This window comes from Trametes versicolor, assembly GCF_000271585.1.
Source record: "Trametes versicolor FP-101664 SS1 unplaced genomic scaffold TRAVEscaffold_10, whole genome shotgun sequence".
Taxonomy (NCBI): domain Eukaryota; kingdom Fungi; phylum Basidiomycota; class Agaricomycetes; order Polyporales; family Polyporaceae; genus Trametes; species Trametes versicolor.
Window position 1 is genome coordinate 1,582,684 of NW_007360330.1, and position 20,679 is coordinate 1,603,362.

The window sequence follows — 20,679 nt, forward strand, 5'->3', positions numbered from 1 at the left end:
ACAATCAGGTAGTCGACAGCACGCTCCCTGAATGGATTTTGCCGGACTTCACCACGACCACTGTGCAAGACACCACGATATGTTCAGTTGATATGATGACGGTATCGAAAACGTGCGTCGCTCTCGTTGTCAGCGCGACACCCTATGTGCCTCACATCTCAGCAGATACTTCCGACCTATTATAATGTTCACGTACGGCATCCCGACCATCACCCTCGAAGGAAGCAAAGCCGACTGGGAGCGAATTATGAAGAGACTTGATCGCTCTCCACGAGCTCGGAGACGAGCCCTCCGCCTGGGCTAACATGCTCTACCCTATCCTGCGCCGCCTCGTCACGGCCTTCGATGGCAATCCCGACGCGGAGCTCTGGAAGCACGTCGTACATCGTTCTGGCCCGATCTGCGAGTACGACGTATTTGACGGCTGGCTGGCCGTCTTCTGCGTGTGGACGGACGAAGGGCAGTGGAAGGCAGGGCCGCTTCCTCCCTTGCTCGCGATACCTCGCCCACCTCCACCAGTCGTAAGGCCTGGTCCTCGCCCTCAGCTCTTACAACCCACGCGACGTATGCGGCTGGCGAAGATGATCTCCGCTCCGCTCAAAGCACACGCGCGGAAATACGAAGCAGGACCTTCGATGAAACGTGAAAGCCAGCTTCAAGAAGAGGAAGCCTCAGCTGATACTACAGCTGACGATACCCTCTCCGGTCAAAGTATCCTCACCGCCGGTAAGCGTCAACACGGTTTGGCTCGCGCTAGGGCTGAAATCGTCTCTATCATCAGAAAAGTACTCGGCATCCTATACCCTGGACGGTGTCCCATACCTTACCGTCGATGTCGGGAGCATTCCTCCTGAATACTGCGAGGCGGACGTGACGATCGTCGATAATCGGGCGACGTCCCCCTGCCAGATGATTGCTGGACACATGGCCAGCGTGGCGACGGCGAAGGATGTTGGAGGGCCGCTCAATGCGCTCGCACCCGCGCCGCAGTGACTCATGGCCGAAACGGCGACTGCAGGATGTCACTCCCTTCTTTGACGTTCGACAAGTACGATGTGCACCTGTCAGTGCGCCTTACGGTATCCTCGCTGACATTGTGCCAGTGCTCGTCCGGCGAGAAATAGCGTGTACATGTATGTGGATTTGACTAGTCATCGCGGAATCTCTACTGACTGGGCTCGTTAGCCAATTGAGATCCGGTCTCATACGGTCAGGAGGCCAGATCGACAATGACAACAATTGACGGGTGCGCCGGGCGTTCCTGGATTCCATATACACAGCTTGCCTGTCATTTGGTTGCACCGCCTCAACTCCCGATATAAGGCTTCCGGCGGGGCCGTCGACGCGTTAGAGTCACGCATCTGTGTATATCTCTAACGTGGGCTAAGTAAGGCGCTGCGGTCCCCGCACACCCGCTGAGAATGATCCCTCAAAATAAGAAAGGGACGGGCAAGAGCGGTACCAACGACGTGATATGCGGCGAAGCTCCGAGTCGACACGTCGCAGTAAGTACTTAGTAAGTATTTAATTTTGGGCTCGTGAATGTAACGTGAAAGATTTGACATTGGCAGGCTCGGAATCCGCTGCTCTCTAGCCTTGCGAGCAGCAGTCTCTCGATACGATTTAAGCCGCAGGACGTAGGGACAGCACAATAAGTGCACTGATTCACTGGCAGCGACGCGGCTGCGTTGAGTGTGATACAGAGAGGGGAGAAACGTGGACGCCACGCGAGCCATTCCCATACAGAGACCGTGCGAAAAATTGTCGCCTTAGAGGTACAGCCACACAGGCAAGGGACCAAAAATCTCAACCCCGGGATGATAAGCCGAATAATCCTACGGATCATTCTCAACTAGTACCGTCATTCTGCTTGATCAACGTTCCGCCCTTCAAACCTGTCTTCCAAGTGAGAAGCCGTCCAGGTGAGCCGCAATTCAAATTTCTGCCTACTTGGAATCACTGATAGAGCCCTTGTGCTGTTAGCAATGACGGTGACCTTCTCCGTCTCATCCTTATCAGTCTCCACCCAAGAGACGACGGACACTGTGCAAGGACCTTTGAGTGACACCAAAATCCTGGGAATGGCTTGCGGCCCACAATCTAGACTGTGCCGCGAGATGCTGCAGTCCTCGATCACTGACGACGAGCGGCCCATACTGTCGCCGAGAACCAACGGATTCGTACGCTCTGTGCTGGCGGCGTACGCGGGGCACTATCATCTTCGCATTCGGTGCGATTTTCTCCTTTCTCAAGTAGTACTATTCCGTGTGTGGCTGACATGTACGTTACCACAGTCCAGATGATGTGTGGATCGCTATCCTCAGCCAGCTGAGCTTCTAGTAAGTCGTCAGGTTGTGCATTCTGAAGAGGTCGCAGCTCCCCTCTGCCAAGATTACTTCGAAGGTCGCGAAGTCTGGAGACGACCGGAAGGCGGAGGACCGGCGTACCACCGGAAGCGTCCTGAGCATGCGTAGGGCCCGTGAGTTAGGCTGGACATGTATTACCGGGACAACTGAAGTCAATCCCTTCCCCTCTGCTTTTAGACAAAAAATCGATAGAGTACACCCTGGACGGTGTCCCATACTTCACGATCCCCATCGGAGACATTCCTGCCGGCTATTGCGAGGTGAACGTCACGGTCAACGACAACGGGGAGGTCTTCGACTGCATGATGGTGGCTGGACACGTCGCGAGCGTCTGGCCGTCGTCGCCGAATGCGGGTCTGGGCACATTCGACACGATATCCCCCGCGCCGCAGTGGCTCGTGTTCGTTAAGGTGTAGGAGTAGAGAACAGCGCGCGCTTAGTATAGCGTTATACCCGTTGTGTGTTGTACGTTACGGAGCTCAAATAACGAGACCTGATTGAAGACGTGGAATGCGAGAAGTCGTTAAGATGCTAATTGTACAACATTGCGAAAGATACAAGCCGTGTGTGTCGCAGGAGCAAGGTTAAGCCATGTGCTCGATCTGGGCTTTCTCCGAGCCCTTTTCGTCCACGACTTCTTCCACCTCCGCGCCTTCCGGCACAAAGACCTTGCCTTGGCGCAGCTCCTCCTCGCGCGTCAAGCCGTCCGGAACGTACACCTTTGACCCAGGCACAAAGATGGGCACGCTGGCAAAGTAGGAATCCAGCTCTGTCGGCGAATGTTTCAGGATACCTCTGACGTATCGGCTAGGGGGATGTCCTTACCTTCGAGGGGAATGCCCTTCGTCTCCGGAAGGAAAGCCTGCAATCCAGGAGTAGATTATGAGCACTCAATACGTATGGTAAAGCGAGGATAAGAGCGTACCCAGAAGAACAGAGCATTCGAGAATCCGCAAACGGCGAAGACGAGATAGAATCTCCAGCCTGTCGGGAAAACCGGGGTCAGAAGAACTCAAGGTGCAATGTTTTGTGAAGGATACTTACCGACGTGGTCAAATGCAATCGGGGTGAGCTGGGCGATCATGACTATATATGACGGTCAGATTGCATCCCTGAAGCGTAGCTGGTAGGGACATACAGTTAGAAATCCAAGCCGCTGAAGACGTGATGGCGGTAGCTTTGGCCCGTGTCGCGCTATTGAACATCTCTACCGGAATCTGAGCGAATTATATGAGCTACGAGGTAAGCGGACGGAGACGCGAGGACATACCGCCCAAGACAGAGGCCCGCAGCACGAAGAGAAGACCAAGTTGAACTGTAATCGTCCATCCCATCAGCATGAGAGTCACGCCTGTGGGTATGTTTACGCACTAGCCAAGTCATGGCGACGAACGTCCGGGCCGCGTTGTGGTTGTTCGCCTCGGCCGGGAACACCGCGATGATGATCGTCCCAATCACGAAAGTCAGCCCCGAGAGCGCGTTGCCCCAGATGAAGGGACCGCGACGGCCAAGGCGGTCAATAAACCAGATGCACAGGCCTTCTCCGATAAGCGCGATGACTGAGTTTCCTGACTGGAGGCCCAGCGTTGTAGACGTGTCGATACCAATGCTCTCGAAGATGCGCGGGGCGTAGTACTGGATGACACTGACACCCGTCATCTGAATACTGAGGGCACACACGAGACAAGTTTAGCATATACATAATGCCAGCCGTTGGAAAGCCAAACATACCTGAACTGAAGCGCGACACCGAGTACTAGTCTGCGGAAGTTGCTCCTGACGAGGAAGAGCTGCGACCACGCGTTCCGGGTTTCTTGACGCTCAAGCTGGACTTGCGCAAGGATCTCCTTGTGTTCGCTGACGACAAAAGTGTCGTGGATGTCGCCGTGAGCGTGCAAGCGGGCGAGTACCTGCAGAGCTTCCTCGTTGCGGCCCTTCATGGCAAGGAATCGGGGACTCTCCGGAAGGAGCCTAGACGCACCCCGTTAGCGAGGCGCAGACCCGCCGCAAGCTCCGACTGGCACTCACAAGACGAACAACGCGAGAGGGATGGCGGCTACGTGGAGGCCAGATGAGGATAGCGATACTCAATGCGTGAACACTCTAACTTACGAAGCAATTGGATCGCTACGCAGGTCGTTAGTTCATGGGTTTCGTATCAAATCAAAGAGACAATGCTTACCCAAAGGAATCCTCCACTGCGCCTGGCCAGTCAGACCGTGGAAACACCCATATCCAATGAACGACGCAATAAGCGCGCCAATCCCGAGCATGAACTGCTGCAGTGTCGTCAAGCGCCCCCGGATACTCGGATGCGCAATCTCCGCCTGGTACAGTGGCGCGAGCATCGCGAGCATGCCGATGCCCATCCCCGCGAGGAACCGCCCGCCATACATGTAATGGATATTCTGCGCCGCGGCCTGGAAGGAGCCCCCGATGAGGAAGACGACGCAGCCGGAGAGGATGGCGAGGCGGCGCCCGACTGCGTCCGCGAGCGAGCCGACGTAGATGTTCGACGCGAATGCGCCGAGGAGGAGGCAGCCGACGATGAGCCCTTGCGCGGTGGAGTCCGGGTTTCCGGTCGTGGCGAGAAAGTCTTCCGAGGGCTGGCGAAGGACGCGTGAGTTAACATGTTCGGTTGGGGGCTTGATACGTAGCACTCACCAAAACCGAGGCGATGATACCCAAGTCATATCCAAACGTGACAGAGCCCAGGGCGGCGAAGAAACCGCACAGCCAGGTGTATACCTGGCGCGCGACCCCGGTAAGCGACGTGGAGTATGCCACATAATCAACTCATGCGTACCTTCGGAGAGATTGCCATAGCTACTACGTCGTACGACTGTAGTTGGAGCGGTGGACAGCGGATAGCGACTTCACAGAGTTGAAAGAAGCGCACCCCGCCTGCCGTAACGCTAGAAGCGGCCCCGCCCCGTTATATACCCCGTCCGAAGGTCGCTGCGGTCTTTCGGGCATTCCTGTCGATATCAGGTACCTGAAGCGCGTGGCGGGTCCCTCGATTCTGCGGCACCGTGCTAGCGCAGGAGGCTACGCGGTGGTTCAGGTGTTCATGTGATGATTGCACGGGCCGCCAGGGGAGCGGTGACGACATGTGTTGCTCGGACGATGACTGAGCGAGAACTTGATAGACTTGGCCTTGCGGCGTCGTGCCCGCTATTCAAGTACTATCTTGCTGTGTCTACCCAGGCCATGGGAAAACTTGAGGTCAAGTCCGGACTGGCGATCCTGCTTGTCGCTGCGGTAGGAGCTCGTGCAGGGCCATCCACTTTCCAAAAATCAATGCGGTGCTTGTGCGGGGGGCCCCAGGGCCAGAATGTGGGGAAATTGATGCGGGGAAAGACGCCCATAAAGCGACGGGCCGTCCAAGACCGTCCATGATAGCCGGCAGAGCAGGGCGGGCCGTGCCACCCGCCCCTACCCATACCGAGGAGGTCGTCGCAGCCCCCATGATGCAGCCACCGATGAGGCACGACAACGATGTGCAGCGATACGACGTCGGGAGGCCGCATGTGTTAAGAGCTAGGGACCGTTGAGATCTCGTCTTAATGAACCTGAACCCGGACACTCACCGTCGTCACCGACTCCCGTTCACCTCACCTCGCGTCGCCCCGAGTTATGTCCGCACCAGCAGCAGACACTAGTGCGCCCTCACGCCGACCTGCGCTCGACATCTTCCCCTCCGCACCCATCGCGCCCGTCTCGCCCTACATCTTCTCTGGGTTCCTCGAGCACCTCGGGAGATGCATCTATGGGGGCATCCTGCCTGCCTCGCGCACGACCTTCCCGCACACACCGCGCGCACCGTGCCCCGACGCGCAGTTCACCGAGACCCCAAGCGAGCTGCTCACCCCGGAGGGCTTCCGCGCGGACGTGCTCGAGGTGCTGCGCGATGAGCTGCACGTTCCGATGGTGCGCTGGCCCGGGGGAAACTACGTGAGCTCGTATAACTGGAAAGACGGGGTAGGCCCGAAGGAGGCGCGCATACGCCGCCCGGAGCTCGCGTGGGGCGGGGAGGAGAGCAATCAGTTTGGGACAGACGAGTGAGTGCGCCTGCAGCTAATGCGAGTACGCGATGTTGAGAGGGTATAGATTCATCGCCTGGTGTCGCGTGGCGAAGATCGAGCCCTACGTCGTGTTCAACATGGGCACTGGGACGCTCCAGGATGCGCTGCATTGGCTAGAGTATTGCAACGGTACCGGCGATACGTGAGTGTCTTCGAATGCGCACAGCGGACCTAGCTCACCAGTGCATCAGTTACTACGCGAACCTGCGTCGTCAAAACACTGGCCGTGACGAGCCGCATAACGTCAAGTACTGGGGACTCGGAAACGAGGTGTGGGGCGAGTGGCAGGTCGGCCAGCAGACGGCGTCGGCGTATGCGACAAAGGCACGGCAGTGGGCGCACGCGATCCGCCTAGTCGACCCTACCGTCATCTTGATAGGCTGCGGCGAGACAGGTGTTGACCACTGGGACGGCGTCGTACTGGACGAGCTGGTAGACAAGGTAGAGATGCACAGGTGAGCGCGGTGTGATGCGGAGGAGGGATACAGACACTGACAGGCTGTAGCATTCACCTCTACACCGGGTTTGGACCTCGAGATAGGTCGCAAACAGAGAGGGAGTATGGGCGCGGAGTATACGGACCTGACGCCGCGGAATACTCTATCGAGGTCTGCAAAGGCCTGATTAACAAGGCGGTACGTGTGATCGTTGCGAACATCAGTCATAAGCTGACACGTTGGATTGTCAGCGGTTTGCTAAGAGCGTGAGCAAACCAATCAAGATCGCGTTTGACGAGTACGGTGTCTGGGACGAGACTGTTGGTAAGCGCATATAATGATGTTACGTCCAAGGATGCTTACCTTTGCACTCCCAGGTACTCCGCAGAACGGCCTCGAGCAGTTCTACAACTTCGCCGACGCACTGGCCATGGCCTCGTGGCTGAACGTCTTCGTGCGACAAGCCGATGTCGTCGACATCGCATGCATCGCGCAGAGCGTCAATGTCATCTCACCGCTGATCACAAGGTACGTCGCGCGCGTCCGTATTTCCTCCGTCGCGAAGGCTGACCGCGCCCGCAGTCCGACAGGACTCTTCCGGCAGACGATCTACTGGCCGCTCTACCTCTTCTCACGCTATATGCGCGACGGCACCGCGGTCAAACTCTCGCTTGACTCACCCACATTCGCTGGCGAGACCCTACCGCAGTGGATCTCCACCGTGAAGGGGCAGCCCAAAGACTTGGACGCGTCCGCAGTCCTGCACGTGGATGCGGGGACTGGTGCGCGGAGCCTGCGCGTCGCGGTCGTGAATCGGAGCGAACACCAAACCTACGACGTCCCGATACGCGTCGCGTTCGAGCATATCGGTGCGGAGGTGGAGGCGCATGAATTGTGGCATCAGGATGTGCGGGCGCGGAATGGGTGGGGGAAGGAGGACGAGGTGAGCGTGAAGACGCGTACGGCGAAGTGGGACGGTCGGTGGACGTTCAGGGAGCATTCGTTCACGCTGCTTCTGCTTAGCTTGCAGTAGTTTCTTTGCATGCAATTTCTCCTAGCAGGACGTCCAATAGAATATACGGACGTTGTCGTTGGTTTCAACTAGTCATTCAACTGGTCAATATGGATAGACATCGTCCCACTGCAAAGATGGACGCACCAAGGTCGCAACTCGCCTCAACCACTCCCGGTAGAGGTACATGCCATTCTCGCTTTCGTGAGGGATTCTCCGTCAGTTATACGGATATAGCAGAGGCCATCAGGGAAGGCCGCTGTTCAGTGGGCGAGGATGATGGTGATGGTAGAAGAGAACGCCGATCCTGCAGCAGCTCAATGGGCGTCTAAGATGAGTATACATACCAGACGTCATATTCCGTCCCCTCATCCTCCATCCCCCTCATCTCTTCGCCTTTACTCTCGTCTTCATCATGGGCGACATACCAGACTCAAGCTTCAGCAACAGCGTCTACAGCTTCCTCTACTCGAGGCAAGCTTATTCTCAGCAGATCGTAGTTCGCCCCTCCCGTTGGGGCGAGCAGTCCTCTACCGCGCTCCGCGAGGACGTGCAGAACTTCGACCGGGACATCGACGCGACATTTGAAGACGCTCCCCCGGAAACGATCAACCCTGCCCTCCTGCTCCCCATGGCGTCTCAGCAGTTCCCAGTCTACTACCCGCCGACGTCGCCCTCGACCGACACGGCAACGGTATCGTCTACGACATCCTGGTGCTTCAGTGAGGTTTCCTCTCCTCCCACGTCCCCCGAGTATACCCCTGGCGAGGATTCGTGCGTGGATTCGCAGCAAACCGAGCTCTCCGTCGACTTCAGCCAGCAGCTCAGCGAGGAGCAGCTCCAGCAATTCGTCCGCGACCTCTTTGGGGACAGCCCGGTCGGCACGAACACCCTTGACACTGGTACGCCTTCGTTCGCCTTACCACAGCCCGCGACAGCACCTGCGTATCCAATCGTCGACACTCGCCATGAGCAACCGCAACAGCAGCTCCCCGGGGCAGCTGTCGCGGATGTTCTTGGTGCGGGGGCGGGCATGCAGGTGACCGCGTTCGACCCCAACCTTACGGGCGCTTGGCGCGCAGGGGGCCAATATTCTCTTGCCGTCGAGCAAACGCCCTCGACGTACCCCTGCGCACCTGTGGAACCGGTGAAGCATGCGCCATACAGCCACGCTAAGGCGGCGCGTTCTCCGCGAAAGGCGTCGACCAAGAAGGACCTTGAGGAGAAGCCGCTGAAGTGGCTGCCCTGTCCTAGACCGGGTTGCACAAGCGGTGCGTCTGACATCTTGCTTTGGGTCTCTGGTAGCCCTTAAGTCCTCTGAAAGTGTTCGATCGATCTTTCAACCTTCGCGAGCACATTGACAAGAAACACGACCAGAAACGTCCCTTCAAGTGCAGCGAAGAGGGGTGCCCGAAGGCGACCGCGGGGTATAGCCGGAGGTTCGACCTAAACGTCCATATCGCGAAGAAACACCCCACTGTCCCTCTTCCTGAGGCCCAGGTGGGTACCACGACCCCGGTAGGTCTTTTTTGCAACCTAGTTACGCGCATCGCGCGCGGCGCGGCATACATCGCGTTGGGAGCGGGTATACGCTCCCATTGTCCTTCGCTGACATTAGCTTTCCAGGCCGTTTACGGGCCGGGTGCGCCCCCCGTGTAAGAACTGTCGGGGAGTCGGGTCGCGTGTCCCGGGGAGCGGTGGGCACTCGATCTGACACCATCGGACGACTCGCCTGCGCGGCGCGCGGCGAGGGAGGATACGCGTACGTTTCTGAATGGGGATGGCGCTCCGGGCCCGTGGCCCGGGGAGGTCCCCTTCTGAAGCGTATGCGAGAGCGGGGATGGTGTCTCATGTTCGGTCGCGCGTTTCCATTCGTTTGGTCTTGTTTGTCGTGCTTGTTTGATTATGGCTTTGCTTTTCGCGTTACAGCTCGTTCTCGTTTGTTTTCTGCATACGCATCGTCGGCTCTCGCTATATCACCGGCCGTTACTCCGTTCTCATCAGTGCTACGTTTGGTCTTATGCTCTCACGTTATGCTCACTTGCCATGGTACGATACCGCTCTCCGCACGCACGATCTGTTCGTTTTCATATCTGTCGGCTCTTGCACGCTTGTATATTCAATCTGGTCCATTCCGCGGTGTCATTGTCCGATGTTGTGGGCTGCGCCCGCCTTGTCCCAGCTGCTTGAAGATCATGCGGAAGTCTTGCACGTTTGACTTAGATGTCCTCGAGTCTCGCGCGTCGTATTCTTCATGGCCGCACGGTGCCCAGGCTTCGAAGGAGGGGTGAATTTTGCGAGCCGCATCCCTCCATGTGGCCCCCATAGCGTGGGTCCCTTTAACGCTTTGCCGGGCGCCCGTCACTCGTGCTGCAGCACGGGACGGGCATTGCTTCCGCGAGCGTACTGCAACTGCGGTAGGAGGCGCCCACGGCGGACGGCGGGAGCCACTGCGGTAGACACTGACACTGCGGTAAGGAAGTGGGCGTGCGACGGGCATGCACTGCGGTAGGCGGCTCATGACGCGGCGGTACTAACGCGTTCCAGGTACCCCAAGGGCCAGTTGGCGACGCCGAACACTCTGGACTGGCCTCTTGACTCCACTCTGGTCACCAGCGCTGGGCTCTGTGGTCTCACTGGATCATGTCTACCGCTGTCCACTCCTTGCTTCTTCCTCGTGTGTGGTCGGGCGCAGCAGCCTCGTGCGGGGCGGGTGTCTGCTGCAGCTAGCGTGCAGAAACCCTATCATCTTCGCTGCTGCGGTAGGCTGCAGCGCTGCAGCAGAAGCCGTTTCCCATCCGTGTCAATGGCGACGTGCGACCAGCGTACGGATTCCCCCGACTATAATATAGATGCTTTTGGCACTGCTTCGACAGCCCTCCCGTTCCACACTGTCCTTCTCCTCCCCAAGCTGCGCCCTCCATGATACTCTTTCCCCCCGACGATGACATGTCTGAGGGCACCGTCTGTACTCCGCCGCCGCCATCCGTATCCCCGCCACCCTTGCCTCCGCCTCCGTATTCGCGTTTCGACCCATTGAGCCTCCCCGTTGATGCCATAGCGTCTCTGTCCAGACAATTTGCGACAACAACACTCGCGGCGGCGCCGACGGTCCCAACTAGTACTCCGACCCCTTCGTATGGACTATACTACTGTATGTTGTCTCTAGCGCGTGACGCGCGGACCGTCTAAGATGCTAACACATATTCCAGGGCCTCCCTCGGCACATCCAAACCCCGAGGCACACGTCCGCATAGCCCACCCACGCGTCGACCGCGCGTACCCCTGTACCATGGACGGATGCGGGCGGCGCTTTGCCCGTCGCTACAACCTGCTTGAACATGTGCGAAGCGTTCACAGTGCTAAGCTCACCGAACGCGGCGCGTTCGTACGCGCACATCGTCCGCACCAATGTACTGTGGACCATTGTAGCCACAGTTATGCTCGTCAGCGTGACCTGCAAGCCCACATGCGTAACGCTCATGGTGTCGTGCCTCCCGAGCGTGCGTGGACGGTGCACGACCGGCTCTTGGCCACCGGTGGGTGAGTGTACCGTCCGTTCTCGTGGGTTGGAAATCAATGCTGATACCGCGCGATGCGACCTGAACAGCAGTAGGCGCGGAAGGTACTAGGTGACGGCGGGCTGCCGATGCTCGACGTCCGTCAAGTTGTACTCTCGTAGCTTATGTGTATAAATAGTATTGCGCTTGTGTTAGTTGAACGACGGCATTGAGAGGCGCTATTGCGACTGACTGCATGCAAGGGACACGAATCCCAGATCAAGATCCGGATCGTAGCAGATCCGATCTGGGCGTAGTGCTACGCTGGGGATTGTGGCGGTGGCTAACGGTGCGCACTTGGCCTCCGGCGCCAGCTTGTCTTCTTGCCAATCATGCTATCTCCGGAACAGATTCACTGAAAAAGACGGCAGATATGATTGGAGCCCTAAGGCCACTCATGCGCCGCGACGCATGTAGTAGCTTGTAGTAAATTGAAGACTCGGCATCACACCGTCGCTTGCTATATCCACCGCAGCACGGCCGGGGGTGTGTTAACGGTGCCTTCGAGGTAAAGACACTTCGAAAGAGAAATTACTGCGGCAGCTGAGTCACTGTACCAAGGCAAGAAGAATGAAGGCGATCGGTAGAAGTACAGGAAATCCGGGACCAGTACTTTTGCCCCTCATCAAAGACTTAAACTTTGGTTATATCCAAACCCAACGACATAAGGTGCCCACGGCCGGGCCTCAGGCCTCAGCTACTCTCACGAGTTCTACATATCAACGCTGCGGTAAGTTGCTGTGGCAGTCGCTATAAGCCGAAGCATCTGTATCGCTGCGGTAAGGTACGGACAGCGAAATGCTGCAGGATGCCGCAGCCACACCTCCACGGTATAAAGTAGACTTTTCTGAGAGCTGCATCCTCACTTTACCAAACTCCTCAAACACTCTCCTCCTTCCTTCCTTCCTTTTATTTTTGCCTCGATGGCCCATTTGCGTCTCGATCCCGCTGGACGGGAAGTCCCTACGTGTAGCGCCGCGGCCGCACTCTGCCTTCGACCTCATCGGTACGTGATTCCAAGGCTCATGTTCTCGTGTCAGGTACTTACAGATACTTACTAGGGTCACATGCCGTTCAAAAATTCCTGGACGGCAGGATGTAGCGAGGATCCGAGTGTTGTAACGCGGGGTAGGTTTTCCGGAACGCCTCGCTATCACAATGGCTGACATCGAGGCCGTCTCGTCATTCTCCCCTTGATATTTACATTACGCTCCGTGTATATTCTGCCTCCCGTATCTGTCCGGTAGCTGCATTAGCAATTTTAATATCTGTTTAATCAACGTAGCCTCGCGTCTGATTCTCGAAGCCTCAATGCATGACCACTGCTCTGTCAAACAAGGGGACAAACTACTCTTCTGAGCCAATTCGAGCCTACCGCCAACCGTTCCACCTTACTGTGCGACCGACCTCCGTTCCACAGGAAGTGGACGAGGCTTGAGCCGCCGCCACCGTATCCGAGAATGTTACGTCCCGCGGAATGCATCATAACGTTGATCAAGGTGGTATACATGATGCGAGAGAAGCAAGGATATTACAGGAAATGGCACTGTAGTTATACGTGTACGAAAAAGTGAGAAGTAAAATATAACCAAGATGCAAAGTAACTAGAAAGAAAGAGCAAGCGAGGATCGCCGCGCGCGTAGAGTTGAACAGCCACAAGGGATATTAATCTGGGTAACTTTCCCAACACCTCCGCGGGCACCGGCAGGATGTGGCGGGCATCGCGAGTGCTGCTGCTGCATCAGGGATCCGCTAGCCGTCGTGTGCGTCATTCTGGTGGATAGACGATGGAAGGCGGAGTGGGGAGTACTGTAGTGTGCGGGTCCGGAGAATCAGTCCATGGACGCCTCATCTGTGAGCGACCGTCCTTTGGGGCGTTGCGCAGGGAGCTAGTCTGAGTCTAGCAAGCCCTCCTCCGGCTCTGAGTCTTCGGAGTCCTCGGATTCCACATCAGGCTCATCCGGAAGAACTGTCCAGCTCGAAGATGAGCACGCCAATGGGCCGACGTCAGGGAGCGACAGCGCTGGGGTACGGCGCTCGGGAGAGGGAGAGGAGGGCGCCGACGGTGGCAACACCACAGGTCGCGCGGGCGCGCACTCTTTCTTCCTAGGGCGGCGTGGAGCGGATTTGCCCTTCTTGTCCTTCTTCAGCCCCGGCTTGTATTTGTAGTCGGGATACATTCTCTTGTGCTCCTCCTGCGCGGCTTTGGCGAGCTTTTCGTATTTCAGCCGGACTTGCGGAGACTCGTCTTTCCACCGCTCGCCGACCGCTTTGGACACTAGGTTTTGCCGGAAGGATTCAGCGCTCGTTGCCCTCAGCTGGTTGTTCTGGTCGCGCCGATAAAGGAAGAAGGCGTTGAGCGGGCGAGGAATGTGAGGTTCTGCGGTCGTACTAGAAGACATGACGGATGGTCGGAGTTCGTCGGAGCGGCCGACGTAGAGGATGCGCGGTGGGTGAGTGTGAGGGCGTCGTAGTAGAGACGATGGTGGTGGGTGACTGGGGTTAGCCGTTGCTGAGTGGTGAAAGGAAGACCAATCCGTTGTACTTATTATATACACACAAGAGGAGCTTGGACCTGGCAACTCGAAGCAAAGCGTAAGTCATAAAGTCCAAGCGGAGAGTGGCGAATACCTCGGTCTATACCGCCGAAGCAATCCCTCGACACGCCCATTGTCGTTCGTTTGCGCCAACGAGAGCATACTAGACGACTCGGATATTCAAAAGGCCTTGTCAGAATTCAAAGGCGTATCTTGGCCTAGAAGTGTTCAATGGTATTCAAAGGTACGCATACCATTAGCCAGCGGATTGGGCTTGGACTTTGTCCCAGTGGCGTTAGTGGCGCGCTACAAAACGGCATTCCTCCAGGGCCCAGGCCAATGCATACCGTTTAAGTCCAGTGACTCAACTATGCACTGAAAAAATACTAAGTACTTCCTCAAAGCAGCATACCATGCTAGTACGCGTCTTCAATCATTTCTCGGCCCCATTGCGACTCTGATATCTGCGGCCGGGCCTTCAAGCTCAAGTTCGAGATCAAGCCCTGCTTGACGCTGCTGAAGACGTGTCAGTGGCTGAAACAAACGGTGCATATGATCTCTTACACGTCAATATTAATGTGCTCAGTCCATGCCAATTGTGGGTCATGCAAGCGCAGATGGTGACCAAGACGCAAGGAGTCGCATTTCGGACTTCTCGGAGAAGAGCGTTGAGTAAAGAGGCGCGCGGCCTTGCGGCCTGCCCTGAACCAACCTGAACTCACCGCCGAGACTGCTTTCTGAAATTCTGAGTGCAAGCTTGAGGACGTGGCTACAAGTTCGTTGGATAGTATTATAGCATGCGCGATGGCCGAATATACTCCTTTCAACGCAACAAGTTGTTATACGAGCTCGCTTCTCCAAATCGTACAATTATAGATAGATATAAGGCGAAAAACGTGAAAGTACATGCAAGACAATTGTCGTTTTAAAGCCACAGGAGCGCCACGGGCGGTCGTTCAGTAGCTATCCCGAAAGTCGAACCACGCCTCCCCCTCTGCAGATGCGAAAGCCACCCCGTCCGAGGCGTACCCCGGGAGTTTCGCGTACGGAACGCCCTGATACCGGCGCGGACGAAGATCCTCGAGCGGCCGCTTGTGGCACCTGCAGCCACGGGGGCACCGCTGCGGCGAGACGCGCTTCTCGTCGTCGCGCGCGTCCGAATAGTACATTGGGGGTTGCTCCATGACGGAGGCGGGCATCGTCAAGCCGAACGGGAGGTGCTCGGGCGGGAGGAAGAGGCCCATGGACGTCCCGTCCGGAAAGAACTGCTCTCCGTGGAGCGTGCCCTCGGCGAGCTGGTACGCATACGGTCTGGCAGGCGGAGAGCGCCAGTCCCGGAAATGCTTTCCGAGCTCGGAGGGCGTGTGCAACGACGCGTCTTCCTGTTCAGAGCTGGAGCTGAAGGAGGAAGACTGCGTGCGGAGCGCGGAAATGCTCCTGCCCGAAGACGAGGAGGACGTGGGGGAGGGGAGCTGAGGAAATGATGGCCGCACCATATCATCGAACTGGGAGGACTGCTTCGGAGTCCACATTTGGGGCGAGCGTGGCGAATCACGATGTGGACGGGAGAGCGTCGGTATCTGTGGCGCCGCCGCCGCCGCCGACCGACCAGAAGCGTGCTCCTTCTTTGTGTGGGCGCGGCGCGCAACGGGCTTGTTCTTCTTCTGCCCGGGGTTGTAGCGATAGTTGGGGTACATCCGCTGGTGCTCCTCCTGCGCCTCTTTGGCGCGCTGCTGGTACTCCATCCGCACCTCCGGGGGCTCATCCTGCCACTGCTGGGCGACTGCTTTGGACACGTCCGCCTGCTGGTGGGATTGCTTGCTCGTCACCTTCATCTTTTTGTTGACGTCGCGGCGATAAATGAAGAAAGCGTTGAGGGGGCGAGGGATATGGGGTTCTGAGGTCGGAGTGGACATTGTGGCGAGCTTGAGCCGGCCGGACGGTGGGTAGAGTGTGGCGATGGATGGCTGTGGCGGGCTGTCGTCGAATGGAGAAAGAGAAGACTAACCTCTGGCGACATTCATATACACGCAGGAGCTTGGTCCTCCCGAGCCAGAGCATAATGCCGGCCACAGGAAGTCAAAGCGGGAGGCGGGGTGGCCACAGTTTGTCGTCGAGCTGGGTTGAGTGGGGGCCACACGACCCGTAGGATGAATGTTCCACCGACACAGCCCAGCGTACCTGCAGTGTGGCCTAGCAGTCCTCGACGCAAGGTAAAGTATACAACCCATCGATACGCTTGGACGCCTTCGAGTGGCGCGAACAACGCGATACGCCCGGACGCTCCTCAAACCAGTGCGTATTGCTCAAGGAGGACGTCCCAGATATGCGAGATGGAGACTTGACCTAACATACACACTACCCACCTTGAGGGGACTCACCAATCGAATGCGCAACGACGCGTCCACGAAGGTGACTTGCGACTCTCCATGATGGCGACGAAACAGAGCCCGGTTCCAGCCCAGATTCGAGTCCCTTAGCATCACGTGTGTGCAGTTGCGAACCAGTTGGAAATCGAGTAAGCCAGACGAGTTTTCTTGCGTATGCTGCGCTAGCCGTTCTGCAAGGTGTGGGCGGAAGAGTCGCACTTCGGCCGTCGCAGTGCCCAGGGAGCAGGCGCCCATCTTCTCCCGATGTGGAACGGCATCGCGACCTGCCCTAAACTCAACGCCTATAAAACTTTGCGGCCCTGCATCGTTGACTCCTTAGAACATACTCAGCTAGGATCTATTTTATAGGTACTAACTCGAGTCTCGCATGTTTACACATGCCACATCCTTCTTATCCAGCCGATGACCTCCGCGCCCGCTCGTATAACCGAGAACATGGCCGCTTCGGCGGTCTCGAGGACGTTTGGATCGTGTCGACTCGCCCTCTTCGGAGTGGCTTGGAGCGCGAACCAGCGAGCCGGGCGTATGTCTGATGGATTCCTTTTGTACGTTTGCTTGTTTTGTATATCTAGCGTTGTGGAATACATTCTGCTTACTTGCATCTACCTCGTGCTACAACGGCTTATGCTATGGCTTCGATTCTGGTCGATGAGGCACCCAGACGGTGAGGGCTCCAACATGTTTTGACGGCGCTGGTGTCCCCTCGTCATCGATTTGCAACGCACCTGTTCTCGTCCGTAATGTATCTCTCCCTTCCTCGTTAAAAAATGTATGAACTAACAAGAAGTTTCAGGCCGTACTTTCGAAGCCACTCCATGGATCTGATTGGGACACACTCCGCCTGTGCTCTCGCTGAGTCCAACGGCAGAGTGTTCCGGGTAACCTGGCGTGAACAAGGTTCCCGGATCCCGCTGAGCAACCTCCTTGCACTTCCTCGACATGTGGAGATCGTTTCGCAGAGGCTCAGCCTCATCGACACCCGCGTATCCTTCCCAGCCATGCTAAATGGCGTCCCACCGGAAGAAACGGTCACGACTACGGTGGCCGCCCCCGCCGTCTGAACTCCCCGCACCCAGAGGCGCAACGTCTTCATGGCATTTCCTACGCAGTGGCACCTCCGCGACGTCCACAAGCACTTCGCCTACGCGTCCGAGCCTCCAGGATACCCACGAACGCGTCTATTGCCAAGCAATCCGCCACATCGACTTCGCGCGGCCTGCAGTCTTCTTGTACGGAGTTGTCTCCGTGGCGACTCTCAGGGCGCATTCACTGCGAGGGGTTTCTACTGGGGACAGCTAGTATCGCGTCGCGCTATGACAGCGCGTGCCCCAGAACCTAACGGGACCTCTTTCCTATAGCGCTGCATCTACGGAGCGGCGGGAATAGCAGACGGCAGCATGCATCTCGTCGCGTTATTTTTGTCTCATTGTCATCAAACGCTACTGTTGTTTGCGAACGATCTGCAGTCTGACTACATCGTTCCGGATCCCGGTCGCATGGCTGCTGACACTGCGCGACGCGGATCCATACCACGTAGTGGCTTCAGCCATCCACTATGCACCCCTTCGAGGCAGTGCCCACACGACTGTCCACTGCATGGACATGCTGCGGGTTGCGAACTCTTCTTGAAAAGAAAGATCAGCGCAAACGACGCGGCGCGCAGCACTGTATAGCTTGGAGCAGGCCATCCGTTGTCGCGCCGTTTCGCGTTGGAGACGAATTCAGTAGGTGCGGATAGGACTGGAGACAATGATTGAAACTGCATTCGTGGAGGGGGGCCAAGATGGGTTAGGAGAGTGGTGTTGTACAATGCAGGGGCAAGTAATGAGATACAACAGGCGGACGGGAGCGAATATCGTACACGACGCGACAGACAACGTTGGGGACGAAAGACAACCAAACTAAAAGCCAAGAAAGATATGACGAGAAGCATACACCGAGACACAAACCAAGGCTCCAGTCCACAAACCCGACGCGCATACGTCCCTGACAGGGCGTCTCCCCCGCTGCCGCAGGAAAGTCGACCCCGCCGAGCGACGCACGCGCGATCCTCCCCAACACCAGCCACATACCCGCCCTCTTGAGAGTCGCACGCCAAGGCGAGCGCGCAGCGCGTACAGGTGTACGCTGCGCGCTCAGTGCGGGCGCACGACTCGAGAAAGAGTATGCTGCTGCTGCTCGCGATTCTGGGGTGCCTGTGTGCGGCGCGTCAGTCGTCAGCATAGAGGTAGGACGGGAGCACAGGAGGGAGGGGGAGGGGGGAAGGATACGCACCAGATCGCAACCTCAGTGGTGCGCTACTTCTGCTTCGTCTTCGCCTTGGACTTGGACTTCGCGGAGGCGGCGGCCTTGCTGCGTGGCGAGCCGAGGTTCGTGTGCTTGCTCTGGAAGTGCCGGACGAGGTCGTGCTTGCGCCCGAACGCCTGCGCGCAGCTCGCGACCTCGCACACGAACGAACGCTCCTTGTTGTGCACGGACGCGATGTGCACTTTGAGGTTGTGGCTGCGCGCGAAGTCTGCTGCGACAGGGACAATGGTTTCATCGGCGTGTACGTGCGAGGAGAGGAATGCGACTCACGTGCGGTGCAGCCTTTGTAGGGGCAGGGGAACTGCCGGGTGGTGTCCTCGCGTCGCTTGCGCTTGGCGGGCTTCTTCTCGACGATGACTTCGTCGCTCTCCGTGGTGCTCTCGGCGCTCGAGGAGCTCGCGACACTGAAGGAGCGTTTGATGGACACGGGAGAGGCGGAAGACTGTGACTGCTCCGGATAGGGCGTGGGGGATCGCGGAGAGAGAAGATCATCGTACGAGGAGAAGGGATCGAAGTCCATCTTCGCCCCAAGGCCGTCGCCATTGTGGTCGTCGTTCCGAGACGGGACCGCAAATTCGAACGCGAAATCGAACCCATCGTGCACGTCGGGGGCGAATGGCGTGGCAGCGAGGCCAGTTGTCCCATAGTTCGGAGAGCCATAGGGGTCGCCAGAGGAGACCCAGTCCTTCGCAAGCGACGGCGAGAAGTCGCTCACGAGGGTTGTGTCGGAGACGGGAGAGAGAGGCGCCCAGTTGGCGTCTTCCGAGACCACCGTGGCAGGCGGTGATACCGCCGGGTGTGGGACGGAGGGAGCAAGTGCAGCGGTCCAGTCGATCGCGCTGAACGCGTGTGGATCAAAGTCGGGGAGGGTGTGCGAATAGCCTCCGTCGGTGCAGTCGGAGAGGAATTCCTCCATTTCTTGTTCGAACTCCTCCGGAGACGGCATGGCTACGTCTCCCCCGAGCAACTCGTGGAGGAGGCTGCGGGAGTCCGCGCGGGGATGGATCATTATGTCGTATGGGAATGGGGGATCGTGCGGTTCGTCGCCGGGGAATGCGTGCATGATGAGGCGGCGTGAGTGGATGTGCAGAGAGGTGTGGGGATGAGGAGTCCTCGAGCTGCGGGAGGATGTACTTAGCTGTCCTCGGGTCGAACTCAATCAACTGCAGCAATGCTGCAGATGGCTGCTTCTTCTTCTCTTCTGCGAGCTCGCGTGGCGATCCCCCTCGAGGATGGCCTTGGGATCTTCCATGACGAACGGGGCAGTCTGCGGCGACATTCTGCACCCACGCACCCACACCGACAAGGTTTAATACCGGAAAATCCGCCGCGCTGCAGCATTGCTCTGCAGGCGCGCGTCGTTGCCGAGATTTGTCTGTGTCACCTTCCGATCAGAGAGACTGGTTTCTTACGCAGATAGATGTTGCAAAGCGGTTTGAGAGGGGTCCAGTAGGCTTAAAGAGGGTCTAGGGAGATGGTGATGGAGAGACGGAAGAAACGCGCGAGTCGGGACGAGTCGGCCGGGCTGCAGTGGCGTCGAAGTTCACACGACACGCGTAGGTTCGCGCTCACGTGTACCTGCCTCGCCCCCGCCGCCGAGAGACGCTACTGCAGGAGACGCTAAAATTGGTACAGTCCTGTGCGCGAAGCGGTCAGCTTGACAAGAGCGTCAAGTACCTCATGAGCCTCGTTTTCTGCCAGCTCCCGGTGGTGTCAAATCTAAACGCGTGCCAGGGCGCTCTCAGGTCAGTACTTCGGTACCAGGATATCCCAGACCGCGGTGTTGCTGTAACCCTTGATTATCGTGCAATAGTATATGGAGAAGCGGGACAGGCTGCATGTTGAGATGTAGATGCGATTCTTTGGAGGTAAATGCAGTACGTCAAGTAAGAACTTACTTTTGAACATAAGTATCCCCAAGTTGACTACACTGCAACGCCAATATCTTGTCGAATCCGCTCTCCATCCTCTCCCGGGACTGAATC

General features: G+C 57.5%; 9 protein-coding genes across 9 annotated transcripts; 5 read left to right on the forward strand and 4 right to left on the reverse strand.

Annotated features, from left to right (window-relative positions):
- Positions 1–305: 305 nt before the first annotated feature.
- On the forward strand, positions 306–993 carry TRAVEDRAFT_51238 (uncharacterized protein; the record flags this gene model as incomplete). Its single annotated transcript, XM_008043834.1, has 2 exons — positions 306–726; positions 782–993. The coding sequence occupies 2 exons, from the start codon at positions 306–308 to the stop codon at positions 991–993; spliced, it is 633 nt and encodes a 210-aa protein (XP_008042025.1).
- A 1,124-nt stretch (positions 994–2,117) lies between these two features.
- TRAVEDRAFT_51239 (uncharacterized protein) lies at positions 2,118–2,782 on the forward strand (the record flags this gene model as incomplete). The annotated part of the gene is made up of 4 exons (XM_008043835.1): positions 2,118–2,230; positions 2,295–2,304; positions 2,377–2,479; positions 2,544–2,782. The coding sequence occupies 4 exons, from the start codon at positions 2,118–2,120 to the stop codon at positions 2,780–2,782; spliced, it is 465 nt and encodes a 154-aa protein (XP_008042026.1).
- A 168-nt stretch (positions 2,783–2,950) lies between these two features.
- Positions 2,951–5,190, reverse strand: TRAVEDRAFT_39471 (general substrate transporter; the record flags this gene model as incomplete). The annotated part of the gene is made up of 12 exons (XM_008043669.1): positions 2,951–3,135; positions 3,192–3,228; positions 3,292–3,350; positions 3,411–3,452; positions 3,505–3,583; positions 3,637–3,681; positions 3,738–4,032; positions 4,098–4,337; positions 4,395–4,422; positions 4,549–4,972; positions 5,031–5,114; positions 5,173–5,190. The coding sequence occupies 12 exons, from the start codon at positions 5,188–5,190 to the stop codon at positions 2,951–2,953; spliced, it is 1,536 nt and encodes a 511-aa protein (XP_008041860.1).
- Positions 5,191–5,964: 774 nt separating this feature from the next.
- TRAVEDRAFT_172787 (glycoside hydrolase) lies at positions 5,965–7,990 on the forward strand. Its single transcript, XM_008044159.1, has 7 exons — positions 5,965–6,427; positions 6,477–6,593; positions 6,643–6,906; positions 6,957–7,086; positions 7,140–7,212; positions 7,266–7,416; positions 7,471–7,990. Exons 1-7 carry the CDS (start codon positions 6,003–6,005, stop codon positions 7,919–7,921), a joined length of 1,611 nt encoding a protein of 536 aa, XP_008042350.1. The 5' UTR covers positions 5,965–6,002; the 3' UTR covers positions 7,922–7,990.
- A 325-nt stretch (positions 7,991–8,315) lies between these two features.
- TRAVEDRAFT_22889 (uncharacterized protein) lies at positions 8,316–9,212 on the forward strand (the record flags this gene model as incomplete). Its single annotated transcript, XM_008043550.1, has 1 exon — positions 8,316–9,212. The coding sequence occupies one exon, from the start codon at positions 8,316–8,318 to the stop codon at positions 9,210–9,212; it is 897 nt and encodes a 298-aa protein (XP_008041741.1).
- A 1,962-nt stretch (positions 9,213–11,174) lies between these two features.
- TRAVEDRAFT_77243 (uncharacterized protein) lies at positions 11,175–11,375 on the forward strand (the record flags this gene model as incomplete). The annotated part of the gene is made up of 1 exon (XM_008044160.1): positions 11,175–11,375. A coding segment is annotated over one exon (201 nt), but the record flags the coding sequence as incomplete, so codon positions are not given.
- A 2,238-nt stretch (positions 11,376–13,613) lies between these two features.
- Positions 13,614–13,829, reverse strand: TRAVEDRAFT_101457 (HMG box protein; the record flags this gene model as incomplete). Its single annotated transcript, XM_008044161.1, has 1 exon — positions 13,614–13,829. A coding segment is annotated over one exon (216 nt), but the record flags the coding sequence as incomplete, so codon positions are not given.
- A 1,826-nt stretch (positions 13,830–15,655) lies between these two features.
- Positions 15,656–15,913, reverse strand: TRAVEDRAFT_131612 (high mobility group box; the record flags this gene model as incomplete). Its single annotated transcript, XM_008044162.1, has 1 exon — positions 15,656–15,913. A coding segment is annotated over one exon (258 nt), but the record flags the coding sequence as incomplete, so codon positions are not given.
- A 2,288-nt stretch (positions 15,914–18,201) lies between these two features.
- Positions 18,202–19,757, reverse strand: TRAVEDRAFT_66465 (uncharacterized protein; the record flags this gene model as incomplete). Its single annotated transcript, XM_008044163.1, has 3 exons — positions 18,202–18,582; positions 18,662–18,905; positions 18,965–19,757. 2 exons carry the CDS (start codon positions 19,755–19,757, stop codon positions 18,685–18,687), a joined length of 1,014 nt encoding a protein of 337 aa, XP_008042354.1. The 3' UTR covers positions 18,202–18,582; positions 18,662–18,684.
- Between the last annotated feature and the right edge of the window lie 922 nt (positions 19,758–20,679).